General features: G+C 41.1%; 1 protein-coding gene and 2 non-coding genes across 3 annotated transcripts in view; all 3 read right to left on the reverse strand.

Annotated features, from left to right (window-relative positions):
- Positions 1 to 19,191, reverse strand: part of TRIP11 (thyroid hormone receptor interactor 11) — a 76,173-nt gene that overhangs the window by 44,525 nt on the left and 12,457 nt on the right. Inside the window, exons 3-6 of the mRNA XM_049769771.1 lie at positions 15,319 to 15,429; positions 10,108 to 10,365; positions 5,047 to 5,115; positions 1,936 to 2,101 (exon numbers count right to left, since the gene is read on the reverse strand). Of these exons, the coding sequence (XP_049625728.1) occupies positions 1,936 to 2,101; positions 5,047 to 5,115; positions 10,108 to 10,365; positions 15,319 to 15,429 (604 nt within the window). The remainder of the gene's footprint in view (positions 1 to 1,935; positions 2,102 to 5,046; positions 5,116 to 10,107; positions 10,366 to 15,318; positions 15,430 to 19,191) is intronic.
- LOC126005657 (U6 spliceosomal RNA) lies at positions 3,876 to 3,982 on the reverse strand. The gene has a single exon (XR_007494699.1). It is a non-coding gene; the product is annotated as a U6 spliceosomal RNA (small nuclear RNA).
- Positions 12,747 to 12,910, reverse strand: LOC126004787 (U1 spliceosomal RNA). The gene has a single exon (XR_007494040.1). It is a non-coding gene; the product is annotated as a U1 spliceosomal RNA (small nuclear RNA).

Raw genomic sequence — 19,191 nt, forward strand, 5'->3', positions numbered from 1 at the left:
TACCACGTGGTCCCAAGGACCATCAGGAAAGAGTGAACCCTGATTGCAAAACAGAAGAATCTCAGTTTGTCTCGGGCCAGAGAGAGAGTGCAGTGATTGACACCTGACGTACAACCTGCCAACCAGGATTCAAATCCTTGGCACCACAGGTGGTTCCCATAGCACCACTAAGGTCACTTCTGAGTGCAGAGCTTGGAATAGCCTCTGAAGAGCCCCAGTTTCACCAGGTATAGACCAAAACCAAAAATTCATAAAATAAAAATTAAGTCTCTACAGTGATAGTTGGAAACAATCAATCTGGACCAAAACTAGGTACTGAAAGGAGGTAAAGTGATATACACGATACCCCTTCAGTAACAATATCACAATGTCAAAAAGAAAATAAAAAGATGGAAGGGAAAGAGAGGGAGGAAAGGTGAGAGAGAGGGAGAGAAAAGAAAAATGTCTGCCATAGAGGAAGGGGATGGGGTGGAAGAGAAACTGGGGACATTGGTGGTACAAAATGTGCACTGGTGAAGGGATGGGTGTTGGACATTGTATGAATGAAACTCAATCATAAACAACTTTGCAACTGTATCTCAGTGATTCAATCGAAAAAAAATATTAAAGAATTCTCTATAAAAGAAGTTAAATCACTAACTTAAGCATTTATAAATGAAGTAGTAATAACAACGTTTACTATAAATAGTTGATCAAGAAGAGGAGAAAATTCAGGGGCCAGAGAGAGAGCACAGCATCTAGGGAGCTTGCCTTGCAAATGGTCACATGGGTTCGATCCCTATCAACCAATATGGCACCTGAAACTCCAGAAATGATCCCTAAACAGAGGCAGGAGTAAGTCCTGAGCATCACAAACCACCCACCACCCCCCAAATAAATTCTTATTTTTCATTCTTGTTTTATTTTGGGGACACACCTGGCGATACTCAGGCTTTATTCCTGGTTATGTTCAGGGGACCATATAGTATGCTGAGGACAGAGGCTGCATTGGCCCACATGTAAACAAGTGCTTACCTGCTCTAGCCCCAAGAAGAAATTCTCTTCCTAAGAGGAGCCACTCAAGAGGACTGGGAGAAAAAGTACAGCAGATAAGGCACTTGCCTTGTACATAGCAGACCAGGTTTAATCTCCTCACCCCATGATCCAAGTCTACCAGAAGTGACCTCTGAGCACAGGATCAGGAGTAAGCCCTGAGCACCACCCAGCATGGCCCCAAAACTCAGCCCATTTCCTAGTTTAGGGTTGGAAAGCAAAGCCACCAGCCACATCTCATCCAGTACCCGTAACATAATGGGGTCTATGTGGCAGCTGGATCTGGAGTCTTGGTGTTCTATAAGGACCTTTAATGAAATATTTTTCAAGAAAAAAGAAATCTAAGGAAATACATTCTCAACTACTGAAAAACCTAGTATTAAATTTTAAACCAAGCGAAAATATACCAAGCAATGCAAAGATAATACAGACTGAGACTAAAACCTTCTATGTATAAAGGCAAAAGAACTTTTACCATTTCTGCCAACTCTCAACACTAATGCTGCCATGGCAGATTTTGACACACGAGCAGAACTTACCATGTGCTCACTCTTTTGTGTCTGTTTTTGGTTCTTTGGGCCACACCTGGCTCTGCTCAGAGGTCACTCATGGCAGAGGGATCATTCCCAGAAGTGCCGGGGACAATCACTGGGTGCTGGGAAACAAACCTACACTGGCCAAATACAAGGGAAGTGCCTAACCAATGCCCTATCTCTCCACCCCCATTTGCTCATTCTTTAGAGCCTTTTAGTCTAGAGTTATATCACTGTACTGCTCTTACAGAGCTCTTACTGATCGAGGCTTGTCAAGTTAAGTACTTTCCCAGGATGGAACCCAGGACCCCCACACAAGTGAAGCATGAACTCTACCACAGAGTTAGACTCCCAGTCCCAAAGTAATAACCTTGCTGTACAAGATTTTCTAGTTCTTCAATTCTTCCTTCATAGTCTCTCAGTTCCTCTCGATGTCTACGGCTTAATTCTGTGAATTTTTGTTCATATGTGTTCTGCAATACGGACATTTCATGCTGATGATTATCAATCTCCTGACTCCGGTTTTGTTTGAGTTCCTTAATTAAAAACAAAAAACACATTTATAGCCAGAGTATATACAAACTATCATATTGTTCAAGTTCTTCAAACAATTCTCTAAACATATTAAGGTTGAAAAGAATTTTAAAATGGGCTTAAAATTTGAACAATTTGGGGGCCAGAGCAGTGGTGCAAGCAGTAAGGCATCTGCCTTCTGGCACTAGCCTAGGACGAACCATGGTTAGATCCCCTGGCATCCCATATGGTCCCCCAAGCCAGGAGCGATTTTGAGTGCATAGCCAGGATTCACCCCTGAGCGTCACTGGGTGTGGCCCAAAAACCAAATAATAATTATAATAATAATTTGAACATTTTGGGGGACCAAATAGCACAATGGATAGGGCATTTGCCTTGCATGTGACCGATTCAGGTTTGATCCCTGGCACCCCCAAGGATCCTCCAAGCCTTCCAGGAATAATTTCTGAGCATAGAGCCAGGAGCAACCCCTGAACACCACTCAGTGTAGCCCCAAAACAAACAAAAAACCAAAAAAGCCTTTTAAAATTATGAACAATTTTGAGGCTGGAAAGATAATACAGTGAGTAAGACATGTGCCTTGCCTACTACATACCTAGTTCAATTCTTGGCAACCCATATAATCCCCCAAGTCTGTAGAGTGCAAATCCAGAAGTAAGCCTTGAACACTGCTGGATATGGTACAAAAATAAAAAACATAATGTGAATAATTGTTTAAGACTCCAAATTTTTCTTTCTTGGGCCATAAAAAAAAACAAACAACCTTTTCTACTTCCAAGTTTGGACTGTCAGCAAAAAAAAAAAAAAAAAAAAAAAAAGATAAACAAATTTATCCTGGTTCCTTAGCATGTAAACATGAATTTATTTTAGTGACATGTGTCACAGTACCACTGTCAGCATTCTGGCCAATCTATGCCTGTTTTCTTTAGCTTTTTTAATTTTTTTTCCCTGTTGTTTATGGCCACATCCATTGGTGCTGGAGGCTACTTCTAGCTGTGCTTAGTGGGTCTATGCGGTAGGTGCACCAAGAATTAAAATTAGGCCTTCCACATGCAAACTGTCTGCTTTCTTAGGAGTCCCATCATTGTGCTCGGTTGTTCTTTCCACCAGTCTTGCTTAGACTCTCCTATTGTCAACCACACAAATCTGTCTGCTCCCAAGTTTGGGACAATCAGCCTCACACCCAGGAGCTTGGACCCAGAGCTGAGTTACTCAGAAAGGGGAAATGGTTGGGCCAAAAGCACCACCATGAGAGCTGCACCCTGAAGAAACTGTTCTGTGTCCTATACCCTGATGCTGTTCCATTCCTGTCCTGCATGAGGCCCCACAGCTCAAATTCTTCCTTCATTCCTGTGGCCAGATTACATGGGGTCCTTCCAGCAAATTCTCTCTTGCCTTATTGAGAGATGCTTTTTATTGCTTATAACCAATCTCTGTCATTAAAGGATAAGAACAAAGAGGTGATATTATACATTTTAAGTGCTTTCCTAATGGTACAATTTGCAAATTTGTGTCTGTGATTAGAAAATTTGTTGGTTTTTTTTTTTTTTTGGTTTAGGTTTTTGAGCCACACCCAGCGGTGCTCAGGGATTACTCCTGGCTCTGCGCTCAGAAATCACTCCTGGCAGGCTCAGGGGATCATATGAGATGCAGGGAATCAAACCCAGGGCCATTCTGTTTCGGCCACATGCCAGGCAAACGCCCTACCACTCTGCTTTCTCTCCCGCCCCCTAGAGAATTCGTTCAAGGATAGTCTTAGAGTTTTGTTTTGCTTTTTTAAATATGGAACACTTCACAAATTTGCGTTTCATCCTTGCGCAGGGGCCATGCTAATCTTCTCTGTATCATTCCAATTTTAGTTTATGTGCTGTCGAAGCAAGCACAGTCTTACAGAGTTTTACCATGACAGATTCATTGTGTTGTATGTAAATTATTGTGTGTAGTACACATTGTGTTTTCCTTATGGTAGAATTTGCTTGTTTGTGTCAGTGATTGGAAACTTCTTTAAAGAAAAGTCTTAATAGAGTTTTACCAGGGTGACACATTGTTCATTACTATTTTACAGGGAGCTTTCCAAGTGACATGAGAGGTGCAGGGATTACCAGCAATGAAGAGCCACATGTGCCAGCGGATCACTGCAAGATCCTGACAGTGAGATGCTGCTCCACCCAGTGCTGCTGGCAATGCCAGGGTCACACAGGCTCAGCCTTAAGAGTCTTCATGGATGTGGCCACAATGCTAAGGGGGACCATGTATTGCTGGAAACAGAATCCAGATCAGCGTGTGCTAGGCAAGTACCCTAGCCGCTATGCTCTTTTCTGGCTCCAGGCATGGAATTTTTGGGTTTTGTTTTTATTACTATCATAGTGCAAAGGTGGGTCTGCATCCAGGCCTGTATTTAAATCCTGGTTCTGTATTTATCAGTTGATACTTTGGGTAAATTCTTCAACCTTTCGAGGCCTCCATTTTCTTATCAGTAGGACAGACACCCCCCACCCCAATCTCAGTGCCTCCTTTGAAGGATGGTGGAAACCTGTAATTAGAAAGTTCCTCAAAAAAAAAAGAAAAAAAGAAAGTTCCTCACTAGTTGCAGGCACACAGGACTACAGAATCACTTCATTTCCCAGGAATTAGAAACTCATTTATAGGAGTAACATTTGTAAGTGTAACCCTGGAGGCTATAGGGGCTGGGGCTAGTCCTTTAAACCCTGAAGCTTCAGTGGCCCAGGGAATCCCTAGCAGAGCAGGGCGAGAGCAACACAGTATGCCAAGCTCTCACAGTGAACCACAGGCCCAGCTGGCAGAGATTCATCAACAAAGGTACCTGGCCCGCCAGATCACTACCACTTGAATGACAAGTGAAAAAAGGAAAGAAAATTAAAGTAGTAAAAGAAATAATCTATTTTATTAATTTAGGTTTACCCACAGTTTCAACAACCCACCTTACCTTAATCATATTTTGCAACTTGCAGATTTCATTTAGATCAGCGCTATTTGATCCTTGTGTTTTAGGAGTCTAGGTTAAAAAAATTATGAAATAATTATACTGATTTTTAAAGAAAAATTCATAAACTGATTTTATTAAAATGAGTTGTATTTTAATATAATATAGATTATGTTTGTGTAACAAATGAAAATCTAATGACCATCAAGTACCATATTTCCCGGCATATAAGACGACTTTTGAAATGAAAAAAAGTCAACCGAAAATTAGGGGTCGTTTTATACACCAAGTATATCCCAAAAAACATTTCAATATGCCGCTAAACGAAAATAGTCTGGATAGGGCCCGGAAAGATAGCGCAGCGGCGTTTGCCTTGCCAGCAGCTGATCCAGGACCAAAGACGGTTGGTTCAAATCCCGGTGTCCCATATGGTCTCCGTGCCTGCCAGGAGCTATTTCTGAGCAGACAGCCAGGAGTAACCCCTGAGCACAGCTGGGTGTGGCCCAAAAACCAAAACCAAAAAAAAAAAAAAAAAAATTAAAAAAAGAAAATAGTCTGGATATTGCCACGAATTTTCCAACTCGATCCTGCACTGCAAGGCAGCTCGGACCACCTGTCTAACTCAGCCATTCCAAGAAGGCTTTTTATTCATGCAAATTAGACAATGTTCTGGACCCGAATCTACACTGTCAAAAGCCTGCTCAGATTGGCCAGAGTCAGAAAGGAAGTCTATTACAATATAACCTTTGAACTTTTGCTTGTTGTGATTGGCTCACTGTGGTACATACAGTTGCAGCACAGGAACGTTCTGTCTTATACAGCAATTATAGGCCTAAACCTATGTTTTAACTGTAAAATTGGGGGGTCGTCTTATACGCCAGAAAATACGGTACATTCCAGAAAGGAAGTTTCTAAGATGGACAACTAACCTATATCAATCTAATAACAAAATATTAGGAAATAGGAAGGTCAGGAGGTTTGGGTCACAACCACTGTTACTCTGGGGTAATGACTAGCTCTGTGCTCAAACATCACTCCTGGACGGGGCTTAGGGCCTTACATGGTGCTGGGGATTGAACCAAAATCAGTAGCACGCAAGGCAAGAACAGTAACCCCTGTACTATCTTTCCTTTTTTTTTGCTTTTTTTTTTTATTTATTTTTTATTTTTTAATTTTTTGTACTATCTTTCCAATCCAATCAAATGTCCTCTTACTTGTTAGATTACACCTTGTCTTATCCAAAACAAAAATCATCCCTGGTTTCTTTGTATCTGTTTGTTTACAACTAGGTTTTACCCCATGTCCTCAAGCAAACCTGAGCAGAACTGGCTCAGGACTGGCTCTATAGTTACTCTGTACTTACTCCCCCACCCAGATGTGGTCTCTGTATGCAATAAAAACTGCAGATCTGGCAAGCTTATCTCTCTTTCCTCTCTCTTTTCTCTTTCTCTTCCCTCTCTTTCTCTCCTCCCTCTCCTCCTCCCCGCCTCTCTTTTCCCTCTCTCCTTCTCTTCCCACTTCCTCCCCCCTTTGATTTTTTTTCCTTCAGCAACCCTTGTTCCTGACCCTAGAACTACGTTTTTCTCATTTGGAGCTGTCTGATATTTTCATATGGTTATGTAAGAACCAACAGAAAGGATGAATGGGAATCAGAGCAATAGCACAGTGGTAGGGCATTTGCCTTGCACACGGCCAACCCAGAATGAACCCACATTCTATTCCCTATAGTTCTATCCCATATGGTCCCAGGTTCTATACCTTATGGTCCCCTTAAATCTGCCAGGATCGATTTCTGAGCACAGAGATAGGAGTAACCCCTGAGTATCGCCGGGTGTGGCCCAAACACCAAAAGTAAAAAAAAAAGGGTGAATGGAGCACAACAATCAATTTGGAGTAAGAGAACATGTACAAATCATTACCAACTTACCAATAATAGGTATATTACCTGAATTTTTATTCTGATTTTCTACAAAATAGATAACCAAAATCTCACACTTACTAAGGTAATTTATGAAAATACCTTACAAAGTATAAAAATATGGGGCCGGCAGGGTGGCGCTTAGAGGTAAGGTGCCTGCCTTGCCTGTGCTTGCCTAGGAAGGACTGCGGTCAATCCCCTGGCGTCCCATATGGTCCCCCAAGCCAGGAGCGACTTCTGAGCGCATAGCCAAGAGTAACCCCTGAGTGTCACCCAGTGTGGCCCAAAAATTAAAAAAAAAAAAAACCTTTATTTTTTATTTTATATTTTTATATATATTTTTTGGTTTTGGGGCCACACCCGGTGACACTCAGGGGTTACTCCTAGATATGTACTCAAAAAATCACTCCTGGCTTGGGGGACCATATGGGACGCCAGGGGATTGACCGCAGTCCTTCCTAGGCAAGCACAGGCAAGGCAGGCACCTTACCTCTAAGCGCCACCCTGCCGGTGTCCTGGTTCAGTGTCTCCAGCTATTCGCAACTTCACTCTTATCTGAAATCTGGACTTACAACACTATGTTATTTATTTTAAAGGACTCTTGCTCAGGGCCAGAGAGATGATAATACAGCAGGTAGGAGCTTGCCTTGCGCATAGTCAACCCCGGCTCAATTAACAACATCCTATATGGTTCCCCCACACATCTGCAAAAGTGACTTCTGAGTACATAAACAGGAATAAATCCTTAATACTAATGAGACCCAAAATAAATAAATAAATAAATAAATAAATAAATAATAAAGTAAAGGGGGCCTAAAAGATAGTACAGTGTTGCATGCCTTGCATGCAGCCAACTCTGGTTTAATCCACAGTGCAACGTATGTTCCTCCAAGCCCTGTCAGGAATGACCCCTGAGCACAAAGTCAGGGGTAAACCCTAAGCATTACTAGGCATGCTCAAAAAAGGGGAAGAGATTTTTTTGACCTTTTTTTTTAAAGTTTCTATTACTTTAAAATTTTTATAAGGACAAAAGCCAAAATTACTATATGAGTAGTTGGCCCACCCAGTGATGCTTGTGCGAGGCAGATAGTTCAAGGAAGTTAAGGGATACTAGGAGTTGAACTTGGGGCCTTTCATGTTAGGCTGTGCTCTACCACTTGATTTTTATCCTCAGGCCCTAAGATTTTTAGCTTTCTTCCAAATATTGTACAAAAGTGAAAACAGGACAGATGACTAGATAAAGATATATATGGTATAAATATCATATATACTATGTATATATACACACTGGAATTCTAGTTGGCCCTAAGAAATGACGAAATGGGCAGGAGAGATAGCACAGTGGAGAGTTTGCCTTGCATGCAGCCAACCCAGAGCAGACCCAGGCTCCATTCCTGGCATCTCATATGGTCTCTCGAGCCTGCCAGGGATGATTTCTGAGCACAAAGCCAGGAGAAACCCTGAGTGTTGCCAGGTGTGGCCCATAAACAAAACAAAAATAATGGCAAAATGATGCACTCTGCTACTACCTGGAGCAAATCAAAATGAAAGTTATCTCCAACAGTGTCCGTCTATATGTGGCACCTTCCCTGCAAATAAACTGTCTGGCTCCTCTATCAAACTCCAAACAAAAATAATGGCCACTGATACTTTGCTGGTAGCTTAGTCTGGGCTGATACCTCTGTGGCATTCTCAGAATGCATTGAATGGGGGTTCGGGGGGAGGATGACCGGGCAGATCCCCCTTTCTGCAAGAACTACAGCAGCCCAGCACCAAATACTACACCCTCTGAAATGGACACAGCTCTGTAAGTGAATTCAAATTATATGAGCATCTGAATCTTCTCAAGTGAGACCAGACTACTGGGCTGAAAATCTGGGACTATTTTCAGAATGGGATTAAGCCAAAACCCCTCACATCCAACCTACCACTAAAAAACCCAGAAGCCTTTGCCCACACCTGACATCTTCATAGCAGTGGTGAAACAGTCCAGCTCTTCTACCAAGCTGCAAAAGAACTAATGGTCACTGATACTTCCCAGGGTTTCAGATCCAGGCCTCTGGGCCCTTATCAAAAGGAAGGATGACAGGTGGGGGTGACAGAGTCCTCTTTTTGCATGAATAACAGCAGCTCAGCACCACACCCTACACCCTCTGAGAACAGCAACAATCCAGCTCCAAGGCTTAATCTCATCAAACTACCAAGCCACTATATTTGTTCCAGATCTATAAATGCTGGGCCCCACTGCAGTATAACACCTCAAATTTTTATAGTATTTCAGCCCAAAAGTACTACAGGAAATCTGGTGGGAAAGTTACATAGTAATCTACCAGTTCAGTGAGCCAAAAAAGTAACACAGAAGGTTCAACCAACATCAACCACAGCTTAGGAAATGCTTAAACACTGACTTTAGAAACAGTATGGAAAGATATAATATTTCAAATTGACCCTTATAGAGCTAAGTTTTGATAATTCTATTTACCTTCGGTTGTAATAAAAAATATGAAGTATATTTGTTTGTATCTGCAAAGTAGGTGGCCACAAATGGGAAGTTGGGGACACAGGGGAGAAACTGGGGCACAGGTGAAGGTAAGGTCACACCGGTGGTGGGACTGGTGTTATTAATGCCTGAAACAGCTATATTATGAACAACTTGGTAAGTCAGTATTATAACAAGAAAAAATTTAAAGAAATGGAAGTTTCATGGTGAGTGAAGTCAGCCAGAAGGAGATACAGATATTCAGATACAGAATGACCCCTCTCATTTGTGGTATATAAAGAAGCATGAAAAGGGAATAACAAAAGGCCCAAAGCAACAGAACCTGTGAACTCATCTGCAGAACTAAGCTTACATGAGGGGGAGAGGGGGCAGCAGGGTGAATGTAGGAACAGAACCTGAGACAATGGTGGAGGTACATGGACATGCCTGTGGTGGTTTAGGGGAATGCTGAAATGCTCTATGCATGAAACCTTATATCACTGGCAGTATTATGAATCATGATGACTAAAATAATTTTTAAGAAAAAAGCAAAAATGAAAGCAAACAGAATTAGAATACAGGTTAAAATACAGGTTCTACATTTCTTTGCTCTCATTTCTCTCTATGCACAGCACATGAACTCTTCAGTCATGAAACTTTTATCTACCGTAGCAAGATGTTTCCAATGGTCAACTTCAGACTCCAATCTGGACACTTCAGTCGATAATCTATTTATTTCCTGTTGTGAAGAAATGATGTCACTAAAATCCATGTCACTGTCATGTAAAGCTGCAGACTGAGAACTGAGGCCCACAGGAAAAGGAGACGAAGCAGCGGCTGTGGTCCCCGACTGAGCTGTTGACTGCAGCTTCGATAATTGCTCTTGCAGCGCAAGCTGTCTCGCTTTCAGATGGCTGATTTCAACCTATACATTAATATAAAATCTACAGTTTAGAGAAGAAACTCCAAAATAACCAATGGCCTTTTTTTGAAATAAATGTACAATTTAAAAGTTACACTAACTTGGGGACAGAGCAAGAGCACAGCAAGTAAGGCATTTGCCTTGCACACAGCCAACCCACGTTCAATCCCCAGCAACCCATATGGTCCCCCAAGCCTTCCAGGAATAATTCCTGAGTGCAGAGCCAAGAGTAACTCCTGAGCATTGCCCGGTGTGGCCCAAAAACAAATAAAACCAAGATTACTATAGTTAAAGTAAATATGTTTCAGACAGTATATCAAAACTTCAATCATATATTAAACAATATATGAAGCAATAAACATCACAGTTAAACCAGGGCTCATTATATTTATTATATTATATTATATTATTATATACCCTATATATTATATATAGGGTACTGTGAAAGGGATGGGGAGGGGGGAGGAAGAGGAGGATGGGGGTGGGGAGGAAAGGAGAAAAGAAAAGAGAAAAGAAAAGAAATAGATACATCAGGGCATGAATTGCAAAGTTTCCTTGTACATGTCCCTGTTGAAGAGTCTTGTGAAGCTAATTAATTAGGTATTCACATTCATCACTGGATTTAAGTCTAAATGGTCCTTCATTTCACCATAAATGAGGTCAATAAATGCATCTTTAGAGAATATGATTATAAAGACAGCAAACAAATTAAGAAAATGGCTCACAATCATATTTGTAATCAAGATGCTTAAATAAAGATATTATAAATTAAAAAATGGCAAGTCTGATGTATATTTGCATATTATCTTTCTTTTTCTTTATTTTTAAATTTTATTTGATTGAAACAATTGTGATCTACAGAGTCCTTCATAGTTGAATTTCAGATATACAATGAGTCAGGACCATTCCCAAACACCATCACCTCTCTTCAACAATGAACCTATAGGTACATCCTACACCACCACCGTTTGCCCCCTGGCCTGCCAGTAGAACAGGCCCTTTTAAGTTTAGATTGTTTTTTTTGTTTTTTGTTTTTTTGGTTTTGGTTTTTGGGCCACACCCAGCAGTGCTCAGGGGTTACTCCTGGCTGTCTGCTCAGAAATAGCTCCTGGCAGGCATGGGGGACCATATGGGACACCAGGATTCGAACCAGCCACCTTTGGTCCTGGATTGGCTGCTTGCAAGGCAAACGCCCCGCTGTGCTAACTCTCTGGGCCCAAATTTAGATTGTTAAAGTTTAGGTCCCTTGATTCTATTATCATTGACTTTGGCTTGGATATTTAGTTCTGAGCTTATTTATTGCCCCACCAATGCATCTGAGATCATTTGGCCCCAGGCCCCCAGTCTTTCTTTATTTCTTTCTTCATAGTTTTATAGAAAAATGGAGCAGTGGCACAGTGGTAGGGTGTTTGCTTTGCACATGGCTGACCCAGGATGGATCCCCCAGCATCCCATATGGTCCCCAAGCCAGGAGCAATTTCTGAGCACATAGCCAGGAGTAACCTCTGAGCATCACTGGATGTTGCTCAAAATCCAAAAAAAAAAAAAAAGTGACAATATGTGGTAAAACAAAATAATCCGTGTCCCAAGGTTCTATGAAAAAGGCCCCAATTTAAAAGATAAGATATAAAAATTAAAATATGTAAATAAATAAATAAATAAATAAAAAGTCCGTGGCAGGTTTTTGCTTTGATTTTGGTTTTGGTTTTTTGCATAGGCAGAGAAAAATATGGGGAAAATGGAAAGAAAAAACTTTTGGCCTAAAAACAGAAAGACTTACCCATGAAGTATCCTGCCATAAACCAACTACAGGCTCCGAGCAAACTAAGTTGTCTAACCCCGAAGTCTTTCTCTGTAGTCCCAATAATTGTCATAGTGACCTGACTTAATCTTCAGAAGACTGGATATTGGCCATTCAACCCTGAACCTTGGATCCCATCTATGGAACCAACATGGTTTTCTACAATCAGCACCAAGAATTGGACTTCTACCAGAAAAGGCCCTAATGCTGCCCTGGCATTCGACTTGCTCCAGAATGGGTTCATATGACACCATGAGATTTTTGCTAACAGTAGCAACTTGTTTTCAGGGCAGGAGTCCCTGCATTGCCACCTAGTGGTGAAATGAAACCAGAAGACACTCAGTGTCACCGTGACTTTGACATAGGATCTATACATAAACCTGAAATCTGACCGTGCCGAGTGTGACTGTGAAGAAGTTTTATCTTACTTATAAAAAGTAATAAACTTTGCCCAAACACTCTTAGAATATAAAAAATTTCTAATTATATGTTCATTATAGTACAACATTTATATCAAGTTGGAGCGTTATGGCAGCACAGTAAGTTCCAATAATAAAGATGCTATTCTTTTTCTTTTTCTTTCCAGGGGAGAGCTCGAACACAGTACCCCACTACCACAAATTATGCAGTCGAGTTTTCCACATTTGGGGAAACCGCAGAGGTCAGCACATCCAGAATGCAATGGATAAACCTCGCCCTAGGGAAACCACCTTCGTGATCACGGTATCTCCCCTGCCAGGTAAGTATACAAAGACGCATTTCTAAACTTGAATGTTTGGGCTACTATAAAGTCCTATAATATATAACTACCCAAAAAAGGGCACAATTTGCCATAGTAGTACTTTCAACTAGAACGTAAAAGTCAGAACTGATTGGGTTTTATGAATCTCCTGGAGAATGTGAATATGTATGTATATATTGTAGGTGTCACATATTTTAGGTGTCATGTATTTTATATATTTTAGGTGTCACGTATTTTAGATGCCAGTTAAGCGGCTCTCTGAGAGAGAGCTCTGAGTCACTAGAGCATAAAGATCGGCCACAGACCAAGTCCACAAATATTTGCTACCATCTACGTAAGCACTGAACGAGAAGATTCAGAATTTTTCAAGCAATTTATAGTAATTTTTATCGAATAAGTGTATATGCATTAGTGTGTGTATATTGCCTGCCTAGAGACTGAATCTAAGGTCTAACACATAAATTTGAACTTGTAACTTTTCATATTCATTTGTTTTGCTGTAATTCTTTTTGCCTGTTTTTGTATTTTAGGAAATTTCTAGAAGAAGAGTTTTTAAACTCAGTGTTTAAACTAAGTGATTTACTTTTTTCTTAATATAAAAATAAAGGGAATGTAAATCAATGTATTTAAATTTTAAAACCCAATATGGGGGCCAAAGCAATAGTATATTGGTAAGGCATTTGCTTTGCACATGGCTGACTTGGGTTTAATCCCTAGCATACCCTATAGTCCCCTGAGCCGCCAGGGCTGTAAGTGGTTTCTAAGCGCAGAGCCATCAGTAACAACTGAGTGCCGCTTGGTGTGGCTCCAAAACCAAAAATAAGTAAGTAACAAATAAATAATAAAAAAAAATTTTAAACTATATGAAGGTATGATAGATATGAATATCATCAGCAAAATTGATGATTCTGGTTAAATTCTGGTTAAAACAAGAACTAGGGGGCCAAAGCAATAGCACAGCAGTAGGGCATTTGCCTTGCACGCAACAAATCTGGGTTCAATTCCTGGTATCCCATATGGTCCCCAAGCTTGCTAGGGTGATTTCTGAGTGCAGAGCCAGAAGTAACCTGGTGTGGCCAAAACAAAAAAACAAAAAAACAAAAAAACCCAAGAAATAGTTTAATTCAACAGAATTCTCAAATCCCACCTCAGCAGACATAGTCTACATTTTAAAATTCATGAAAACATTGGTTAATTTAGATACATATTATTAGTAGCACTGAAAAAAGATAAGCCAATGGTAACTATAATAAACTAAATCAAAAGGGAGGGGGCATAGCTCAGAGGTAGAGCATTTGGGGCTGGAGTGATAGCAGAGTGGTAAAGTGTTTGCCTTGCATGCAGCTGATCCAGGCTGGACATGAGTTCAATCCCCTGCTGGTCCAAGCCAGGAGAGATTTCTGAGCACAGAGCCAGAAGTAACCCCTGGGCATTACAAAAAAAAAAAACAAACAACAATAAAAAACCTAAATAATTGCTTTTACAGGAAAATCAAGTAAATTCTAATTTCACATATTTTTTTGTTGTTTTGTTTTTGGGCTACACCTGGTAACACTCAGGGTTTACTCCTAGTTATGTGCTCAGAAATCGTTCCTGGCGGGGCCCGGAGAGATAGCACAGCAGTGTTTGCCTTGCAAGCAGCCGATCCAGGACCAAAGGTGGTTGGTTCGAATCCTGGTGTCCCATATGGTCCCCCGTGCCTGCCAGGAGCTATTTCTGAGCAGACAGCCAGAAGTAACCCCTGAGCACTGCTGGGTGTGGCCCAAAAACCAAAAAAAAAAAAAAAAGAAATCGTTCCTGGCATATGGGAGGCCAGGGGATCAAACAGCGATTGTTCCTAGGATAGCGCGCCTTGCACTACCGCTCCGGCCCCTAATTTAACATATTTAACATGAGTAGCTATAATCCTTCTCTGCACAACAAAATGATGTTAGCAATGACAGATATAAAATATAAGGCGAACATAAGGAATTTGGTTTTACATAATGAATGAATTATAAGCAACCAATGCCTAAAAATAGCCTTTCTTTTCAGGTCACCCCCAGCAATGCTTGGGAGCTACTCCTGGTTCTGAGCTCAGAAAATACTCCTGGCAGTGTGCAAGGGACCATAGGAATGCCAGGAATAAAAACTGGGTCAACCGCATGCAAGGCAAATCCTTACTTGCTGTGCTATTACCTGATGATATTTCATACAGACTTTCCTTCCTTGGGAAAAAAAATCAAGTATACTGAACTTAACAGAAAAGCTTACGGAATTCTTATAAATCAAACAGTGCTATCAAACTATGCTAGTTTAAAGTTAATTTTAATACCCTTAATATTTTTAAAGATCTAATCTGCTTCATATAAAATTCAAAACTTTCTAACGAAACTGTAATGAAATAAATAGCAGTAACTCCAAGAATCTTTACCTCTTTCTGCTGTAGTTGATTTCGGTAACTTGTAGATTGGTGCTTTATCTGAAGTTCTGAGGCTTCATGCTTCTCCTCTAGATCACTACAGAGGGTTTTAAGTCTCTCATTCTAGAAGCAAAGAAAAAGGTGTTTTCAAGAACAAGAAAAATAGAGTGACATGATCAATTAGCTCTGTTTTAGTTTTTGTTTTCTGGGTCCCACTCAATGATGCTCAGAGATTTCTCCAGACTCTGTCTCAGAAAACCATATGGTATGTCAGGGACCAAATCCAGGTCTGCTGCGTGGAAGGCAATGTACTGTTGTAATACTACTCTGGGATCAGGAAACAAGATAGTTTCAATTAAATTAAATTTACATAGGAAGATACATAGATAATAGATGATAGGAGTCAGGTGGGACCCAAGGATGAGCTGAAAACTCTGGGGTGTTCACCAAATGGAGACCATTTAAGACCTCCCTCTCACTCCCAGAAAACCTAACAACCCTGCCACACCTGTCATCTTTCCAGCAGAAAAGCAGCCCAGCTCCTCTCCTAAATTCCAAAAAAAAAAAAAAAAAATTAAATGATGGCACCAACTCTTCCCAAGTAGTCAGTTCCAGGATGAAAACTATGGGTCCTTCTCAGAATGGGTGGGGGAAGATCCTCTTTCTTCCTGAAACCACAGCAGCCCACAGTCACAACTGGAACCCTCGGACAGAAAAGCACCGCTCCACAATTTAACCTTTTGGGTTTTTGTTGTTGTTGTTTAGGTTTGGGGGCCACATCTAGTGGTGGTCAAGGGTTACTCTTGACAAGTACACTCAGAAATCACTCTTGTCAGGCGTGGAGAACCATATGGAATACTGGAGATGAAACCTGGATCAGCTGCATACAAGGCAAATGCCCTACCTGCTGTGATATTGCTCTGGCCCTCCACAATCTAACCTTCAAATTACCGAGCCACTAAATTTGTTCCAGATTTATAAATCCTACACTACAGAGCCCCACCTGGCTATGCAAAAAACTCAAAATTTCCTAATAGTATCAGCCCAGTACAATCACAGCAAAACTGATGGGAAAGTTACATAGAAGACCACCAAGTTCCGTGAGCCCAAATAGTAACACATAAGACTCAACTGGGACCAACCAATACATCTTTAGTAACACCACAGAGATATAACCATTATTTCAAACTGACCCTTACTGACCTAAGTTTTGATCATTCTATTTGGTTTGTGTCATAACAAAACAATAAAAAATAAAATTGTGTGTGCCTGCAAGGAGGCTAGGTAGGGTTAGTGAGTGGGAAACTGAGGACACTAGTGGAGGAAAGGGCACATTGGTGGTGGGATTGGTATTTGGACATTGAATGTCTGAAACAACCGTTTTCTGAACAACCTGGTAAACCACGGTATCATAATTTTTTTAAAAAGAAATCTTTTTTGGGGAGGCCAGAGCAGTGGTGCAAATGGTAGGGCATTTGGCTTGCATGCAGCTGACCCAGGAAAGACCACAGTTCGACCCCTGGCATCTCATATGGTCCCCCGAGCCATGAGCAATTTCTGAGCACATAGCCAGGAATAACCCCTGAGTGTCACCGGGTGTGGTCCAAAAACAAAACAAAAAAAAATCTTTTTTTAAAGGTGTCAGATTGAATCTAGATCCATAAAATAAAATATACTTTAAATAAAGTCCAAGGACTGGAAAGAAAGTACAGTGAATAGTGTACTTGCTTTGTTGTTTTTGTTTTTGGTTTTTGGTTTTTGGGCCACACCCGGTGACGCTCAGGGGTTACTCCTGGCTATGCGCTCAGAAGTCGCTCCTGGCTTGGGGGACCATATGGGACACAGGGGGATCGAACCGAGATCCGTCCTAGGCTAGCGCTGGCAAGGCAGACACCTTACCTCTAGCGCCACCGCCCGGCCCCAGTGTGCTTGCTTTATATGTGGCTATTATGGGTTCGATTCTAGCACCCTATATGGTCCCTCCAAGTACCCCCAAGACTGATTCCTATGTTCAGAACCAGGAATAATCCCTGTGCAACATCAGATATAGCAAACACACAAATACAAATATACACACACAGCCATGTTTTGCTTTGTCTAATAATTTTTTGCTATTTTTTTTAATGGGGGCCGGAGAGATAGCATGAGAGATAGCACAGAAGTAGCACATTTGCCTTGCATGCAGAAGGACAGTGGTTCAAATCCTGGCATCCCATATGGTCTCCGGAGCCTGCCAGGAGCGATTTCTGAGCGAAGAGCGAGGAGTAACCCGAGTGCTGCTGGGTGTAAGCCCCCCCCCCCCAACAAAAAAAAATTTTTTTTTGCTATTTTCTTGAATTTGATCTTAAAGGACTTTAATCAAAATTTTTTTTTTTTTTTTTTTTTTTTTTTTTTGGTTTTTGGGCCACATCCTGTGACGCTCAGGGGTTACTCCTGGCTATGCGCTCAGAAGTTGCTCCTGGCTTCTTGGGGGACCATATGGGACGCCGGGGGATCGAACCGCGGTCCGTGCGCAGGCAAGGCAGGCACCTTAGCTCCAGCGCCACCGCCCGGCCCCTCAAAATTTTTTTTATTTGTTTTTTGGTCACACCCAGTGACGCTCAAGGGTTACTCCTGACTATGCTCTCAGAAATCACTCCTGGTTTCGAGGACCACATGGGACACCGGGGGATCAAACCACGTTCTGTCTTAGGCTAGCACACACAAGGCAGATGCCTTACCGCTTGCGCTATCATTCCAGCCCTGTAAAGGACTTTAATCATTTAAATATATATAGAAAGCCAGTCAGACTCCTTGTCTGTCTTTTTCTCTGAGAAAACAAATATTTATTTAAAACCATGTCTAAAATTCATCATAATTGAGAACTACAACTAGAAACACAAAAATATAACATAATGAATCTAAACGTTAAAGATATTTACTTAAAAATCCTAGAAAATATGGAAAAAATACTTGGGTTTGATGTACCCAAAATATTACATTATCAGTTTCCTGAGATTTGAAAAATGAGGACCTTAACAGAGTAAGAGAAATCAATACTAAAACTTCATAGAAAAAATAAATTACAAATTAGCAGATAGTTTACGAACTTAAAATAATATATCACAAGCTCAGTTGGACAATGATCACTAAGATGACACTGCTGGTAGAAAGCAATTTTCCACTCAAAGGGGAAGACTTTTTTCACTTGGAGGATGCCTCTGTTTTCTTCTGAGAATCTATGAAGTTTTTGGAGAGACAGGGAACACCACACCTAGTAAAATCAGGGCTTACTCCTGGTAACTCATTAGTTACTCTTCACTCATGATCTCAAGTTCACTCCAGCAGTTCTCTGGACCATATGTGGTGCTGGGGATTAAATCCAAAAGAAACTTATCCACTGGGCTATCCATCCCAACTTAAAGAATTGCTTAGTCAACAAATGTAAAAATTATGATCCAAGGAGAAAATATGATTTTCCAGAGAAAAATAAATGAATTCCCTGAAAGGGAAAAAACAGTAACATCCACAAAAGCTAGACCTTGGTCCAAAGCTGCAGAAACTCACTCAGTCCTTGCTCAGTTTGAAGAGTTCATTCAAATGTGACAAACGGGCCAGAATCATAGCTTAAGTAGGTAGGGCATCTGCCTTGCATATGGCTAACCCAGATTTAATCCCCAGCATTTATTATGGTCTCCAAAGTCCACCAGGAGCTATTCCTGAGCACAGCCAGGAGAAACCCCTCAGCGCTGCCATGTATGACCCAACAACAACAGCAACAACAACAACAAAATCAAATGGTCACACAACCTTCTTTTCTGATGGTTTATTTCCATGAGTTTCTGGGAACTGTTCCCAGGAAAAGCTATAGAAGCAGAGTCAAAGCCCAGTCTTTTCATTTCTCTC

The sequence above is a fragment of the Suncus etruscus genome, chromosome 3 (genome assembly GCF_024139225.1).
Source record: "Suncus etruscus isolate mSunEtr1 chromosome 3, mSunEtr1.pri.cur, whole genome shotgun sequence".
NCBI lineage: Eukaryota > Metazoa > Chordata > Mammalia > Eulipotyphla > Soricidae > Suncus > Suncus etruscus.